The 6,170-nt window shown below is 30.1% G+C and overlaps 1 protein-coding gene across 1 annotated transcript; it reads left to right on the plus strand.

Annotated features, from left to right (window-relative positions):
* Window positions 1-3,919: 3,919 nt before the first annotated feature.
* On the plus strand, window positions 3,920-4,382 carry LOAG_11766 (hypothetical protein; the record flags this gene model as incomplete). The annotated part of the gene is made up of 2 exons (XM_003147285.1): window positions 3,920-4,075; window positions 4,293-4,382. The coding sequence occupies 2 exons, from the start codon at window positions 3,920-3,922 to the stop codon at window positions 4,380-4,382; spliced, it is 246 nt and encodes an 81-aa protein (XP_003147333.1).
* Window positions 4,383-6,170: the final 1,788 nt, after the last annotated feature.

Genomic DNA, 6,170 nt, shown 5'->3' on the forward strand with positions numbered 1-6,170 from the left:
AAGAATTTTGCTTTTTCTTTTTGAGTTAAATGAACACTTCACAGAAATCATGCAAGAAATAATCTAGCGAGTGTGCAAGCTATAAAACGATAACAAATCGTTCAGTAGAGTGTAGTCTTTTTTTTTTTTTTTTTTTAAATTACATCTCCATGTTTTTCCTTTTTATTCCAATCAAGTTAATCTTTCTGGGGAACGAAACTTTTGTTTGGAAAAGTTGGATGAGCGCTTTTATCCTTGTCTATTACTAAATTCTGTGATTTATAAATGATCCATATGTTGTAATCAAATTGTATAAAACAGCATATTTATGTTTTGCCGCCATCAATTAACGAAGGATGAAGGAAAGGGAGCATTTAGCTCTTGCACTGTACGATGTTAAACGATTTCAGTATTTTAATATAGCAGCAACATTACTTGTACATTTCCTATATATTTCTTTTTGTACTTATTGCGCAATGTGTCACATAGCAAATGGATAATGACGAAATCAAACAATTTCGAACTACTTTTGTTGAACAATAGCAAAATAGATCACTGATAGCATGTTATAAAGATAATGAAATAATTGGTAATGATAAATAGCAAACAATTTTGTGAAATCTCCCACCATTAATGTATTGCAATCATCCTTTTTACAAATTAATGTATTGCAATCATCCTTTTTACCTTATTTATTGCAGTTTAAAATATGCTAATTCATTCGCATTTCATGGAACTCACAAATAGCGGGAAAAATCCTATTGAATAATCTTATTTAAAGTTCAATTAGGCAAATTAAACCTGAGAATTCGATTCAGCTATTAGAACTGTTAAACGATGGTAATCTGATTTCTGCAGCATATGAACTTTCTGCGCCAGGTGTCTTGTATTTTTTACTTGTTAGCACACAGTAAATGAAATGAATTAAAGTTAACTATTAAAAGTGCAATCATTAAAAGTTCACTGCAATAAATGATGAGCAAAACTGATTTGCAATAAGCAGAATTGATTTCATGCGGAAACAAAGGCAGGTAATGTAAACCATATTGCAAACAAAAGACAAGCGGTAGAAGAAAAATTTACAAATTCAAAAATTGAAACAATTCAAAAGATAAAGTTGTGCCTCCATCGATAACTGCGACACAGTGTTGGTTCGGTGCCGGTCGTATATATGCAATTGCTGGGTTGCAAAAACTCGATTATGGGAATTGCTGGGTTACAGAAATTTTGTTATGGGAATTGCTGGGTTATAGAAATTCAATTATGGAAGAACTGCAACTCGCTGAAACTTCTCACTTCAGGTCTAGCAATAAGAGTGTGGAAGAAGTCACCATGTAAACTAATTTATAATGTTTCATGTTTGACCTATTGAGATAGCAATTTAAGAACATTTCGTGCGCAAAAGTATCAGTAAAACTAGTAATAGCTGAAAGGAAACATCGAAGGCGACGACAAGGAATTTGTTGGTTGATCATATTACTTGCTTTTGTATAACTCATTTGTCATCGCTTACCAGTTTATCGTATTATATATATATATATGTATATTTTAATATCTTTTTTTGTTGTTAATTACCAATATTGTGCAAAGGACGATATTACATCCCGAGTAAATCTATATCCCTAAGAAACGAGTTCAACAGATTGGCTTTTCCGACAGAAAGAGCAAAGGTCAAGAGTTAAGGAAAACGGGAAATACTTTAGCTGACTGAATAGGTTGTTTCGGGATTTTCACATATTTCTACAGGTTTTGGCGTAACGATTCTATTGGTAATGTTGCTGTTGTACAGAGCATTATGCTTTTATGCTTTACCTATTTGATGAAAAGATTTGTTAATTAGCTAGATAAATAACGGTATTCCTAATATTGCAGAGAATCAACCTTACTTGAGTTGTAATACAGGAAGAAGCTGTAATGACAATATTTTTTAATGACAATAACTAAAAAAATAAATGACAGTAATGACAATAACTTATTATCTCTTTCTAAGTGAGACGTAAAGTAAGTTTTTTTTTAAGTAAGTTCAGCTGAGGATTATGAATTACACTTGTCGGAAAAAACCGAAGGAAATTGTAATATGGCCAAACAGCTAAAGAATTTGTTGTAAAAAACTTCCGTGATAAAAGATTCATCACATTATACAAAAAATATATATAATGTTTTTTCTATATCTAAAGTAATGAGTCTGCTATCTAAACTCAATCGTGTAAAAATGTCCTTTCCTTTGATATTGAAATTACCCACATCCGCTAGCTAATTTCCATACAAACTATGAGAAAGCTGTACGTCTAGTAAGATGATTGCCAGCAATTTCCTCTTCATATAAAGAAGAAATCTAGTCTTTTATACAATTTTCTCTTGCACCAGGAAATTATTATCAGCTTTGTGAAGACCTTATATGAAGTTATTCCCTTGTCGTAAGCCCAACCCACTTATGGGCAATATAAAGGCGCCAAGAAGGAGATTCAATGCATTCTTAAAGAAAATCTTGCTTGAAGATCAAATCAGCGCCATCTTCGTCTTGCTCAACTCGACTATTGACTGTTCGTTTAAATTGACTGTACTCCGTATGCCATCTTCTAATTTCATTATCAAATACTAAGGTAATAAAATTTTCTAAAGTAATAAAATTTTTTGAAATTTCGATTCAGGAAAATTTAAATAAAAATTTTTTTAACAAGATAGTAATTGAAAAAAAAATGAAAATATTTCTCTATCAAATGTCTGAATGAAAAAACAAATGAGAAGTTAGCTATTCATTGTGGTGATCCTTTTTTACAACATTACTATCAAATATTTCATCATTTGCTTGTTCTAACTGAAAGCAATATTGTAACAGTATCATTCCAAACCGCAATGAACTGAATAATCATATCAGAACCTCAAACAATGAACAGACCAAATTATTATCGGAGAAAACAAAATGTTGATGATTGTTTGTTGTTTGTTCGAATTAAGGAGGTTAATTTTTCGATCGCTTATTTAATTAGTTACAAAGAAGAAAACGATATAAATGATTTTCGTTTCAGTTTTAAGTCATAAATTTTATTGATTGAACCATTCATTAAATCAATTTTAATTGAACAAAAAGGCATTTTGGACTGATGAGCATCATCGAAGGATAATATGGGAATCCTCTGCCATACGCTGACCCTCTAGCAATGAACCCAATAAAAGAGTCCCAAGTAAATCTGAGTTAGGAAATGCTTGGGAAGCTTGAAGAGTTTGAGGAGATTGTTTAGTTTGATTTCTTCGCCGATCACCAATAAAGACCATTTGTACTGCATCACCATTGAAGGCTACTGTCTTAAATTTAAAATAAACTCATACTGGAAAAGTCGATGGGAAAGCTGAAACAAGAAAATGATAATATAAATGATTTTTGTTTCAGTTCACAATCACAAATTTTCCAACTGCAAGAAATTCTTCGTCATTCTCAGCATTATTGTTGTTTCAATTTGTCTAACAAATATCGCCGCCACTCAGTAATAATAGAGATAAGGATAAGAATATAGAATACAAAAGTGATAACCACATAACAATGGAACGAAAATATAATGCAGCGATTCTGTATCGTAAGACATCAAATGTTACGAGAAATATTGCTGATAATTTACGAATGGAAGAAGGAATGATAGCTAGCCAAAATACTCCTCAATAAAGGCTAAATTTAGAATTAAACTTGGAAATTTGGGAATTGATTTATATAGCACGAATTGCATTTATCATAAATATGAATTCGAGTCCTTTCTATTTTATTGTTACTTTCGGGATAAAGTAAAAGGTTTTGGCAAGAGCGGCCATGTAGTAGCACTTATAGTGAGGATGCTTGGATATGTAAAGCAGAACATTACTAAACCAGCAATCGAAATCTCACAACCTATTTCAGAATAAAAATTATCACATCACAAATGCCAAAAGTGAAGGTCAAGTAGTAAGAATGCTAAAGATGAATCCGCTTGTATCGGATGTTGCTGATAAAGGGATAGAATCTAAGACGAATGCGGTCAAAGTTGTTAGACGATCGAATGTTGATGGTAAATCTGGGCATGAACCTTCGCCACCTCTGGAGAAATTATTGCAAGCGGGATCAACGGTAATTCCTCACCAGAAGGTGCTGTTTCATTTTCTGTTACAATTACTAGAAAATTGATTTTCTAAATCAATCCCAAAAAATATTTCGAAACATTTCTTAAGAAAAAAACCTAGTGTATCTAATATTTCTTAAAATCCAGCAATAATTTTGCTAATTAATTTTAAGAATTTGTGTCGCATGATACTATTTATAATATGTGGCAATCATATTTTTGTAGAAATTGAAACAGATGACAAATGAGAAACCAATTTCAAGTCAATCTGACTTTATGTGGAACAAGAAGGAAACTGATTGGAGACCGAATTAATCAATGTCACTGAGTTCGCTATTGCCTTCGAATGCATCTTATTTCCTTGTCGAACAACATAAATTACTGTTTGATCGTAAATTAATGGTAATTCAACTGAAGTTTCATAAAATACTTATCCTATATGCATTGAGCTTTCCTAATTTCGGATAATTTTCTAGTTTTTCTGGCAAACAGTAATTTTAAGTTAACATTGACAAAAATGTCCTCTCGTTGATGTTTTGACCTAACTGACTCAGATTAACTTACAGTCTAGTTTTCTTTCACTGCTTCATTGAACAGCTAATTCAATGAATTCAACAGTTTCTCAAATTTTTACAATTACAAAAAATCACAACATGAAAAGTGAACCTACCGGAAGCAGAAGGAAGATTCAGACAGATCAAGATCGATATCAAGAATCCTTCAAGAGTACATCATCTCAGACGATGACAACTGAACTTGTCACATTGCAACAAATTATCTCATCTTAACGTGAAATATGTTTTTTTCCTATTTAGTTAACTAAGAATTCAGTGTTAATTTCAATTCAGTGTTAATTTCAATTTTTTTTTGGGAATTGCAAAAACCGGAAATAACAGTAAACTATTGCTGAGGAATATTTCGATTGTGATAGCGAAGTTAGAAATTTCATCAATGCTATAATTTTATTCTTATGAATATTATAAATCAAAAAATATCACTAGAAATTTCTAGAAACTATCCGTTACGGAAAATTTTTAAAAATATCGATGGAAAATTTTTAGAAATATCGATTTTAGAAATCATCCATTATGGAAAACTACAAAAAACATCTATAGAAAAATCCAAGAAATATCTATGGGAAATTCCGGAAAGTATACATTACGGGATATTCCAGGAAATATCCATGGAAAATTCCAAAAAAAAGGAAAGAAACGAAAAAAACAGTTTAAATGAAAAAAGAAATATCTATTAAAACATATGAATTATTTTTGATGTTAACAAATTCATCTTTTGAATTTCAACATTTCAGGACGAAAATTATTGGACAAACAAAAGAAGGAAAAGAAAATATTAATAGAAATTTGTAATCAAATAAATGAATAAATGTATTTTATATGTACCAATGTTTCATATACTGTTGGTGTATGCAAAAAATGTGTACACTTCTTGCAAGATTAACATTCTGATACAGAAAGAGAATGTAATAATTGTCATCTTTTAATTTGAGTTGGAATATAATATAAAATCTTTTTTGTATGCAAATAAAATGCTAAGTGCAAAAGAGTTTCATACAGATTCATTTCTTCACAAAATCTTGTTTTATGTAATTTATTCTTAAAATTTTTTTTAATACTTGAGAGTGTCAAGTTGAACATGATAATTAGTAATTGAAATGAAAACATCCCGTTGTAATTCGAATAAATGGTATGCTTCAATAGTGCCAATCAGCGAAATGCAGGAATTCATGCGGTAATATTTTCGCTTTATCAACCTTAAAATATACTATCCTAAAGTAAATTTCAGTCCGGAATTCAAATGAATTTATAGCAATGAAGTAACAAAAAAATTATTCAAATGAGCCATGTAACAGTTTAGTTCATTTATCATTTTTTAATACTATAGTTCTATTTTATTTCATTTATAATTATAAAAGTTGCTGTCATAAAATAATTGAGAAATCGATAATCTGCTTATATTTTATAGATTTTAATATTAATTTAAAAAATCTACATTTTGTTTATGATTTATACATTTCTTGTCTATTATACATTTGCTTCTTTTATCAACAAAATTGATAAATATTTTCGAAAGAATAAACTATTT

Source organism: Loa loa (genome assembly GCF_000183805.2).
Source record: "Loa loa unplaced genomic scaffold supercont3.122, whole genome shotgun sequence".
NCBI lineage: Eukaryota > Metazoa > Nematoda > Chromadorea > Rhabditida > Onchocercidae > Loa > Loa loa.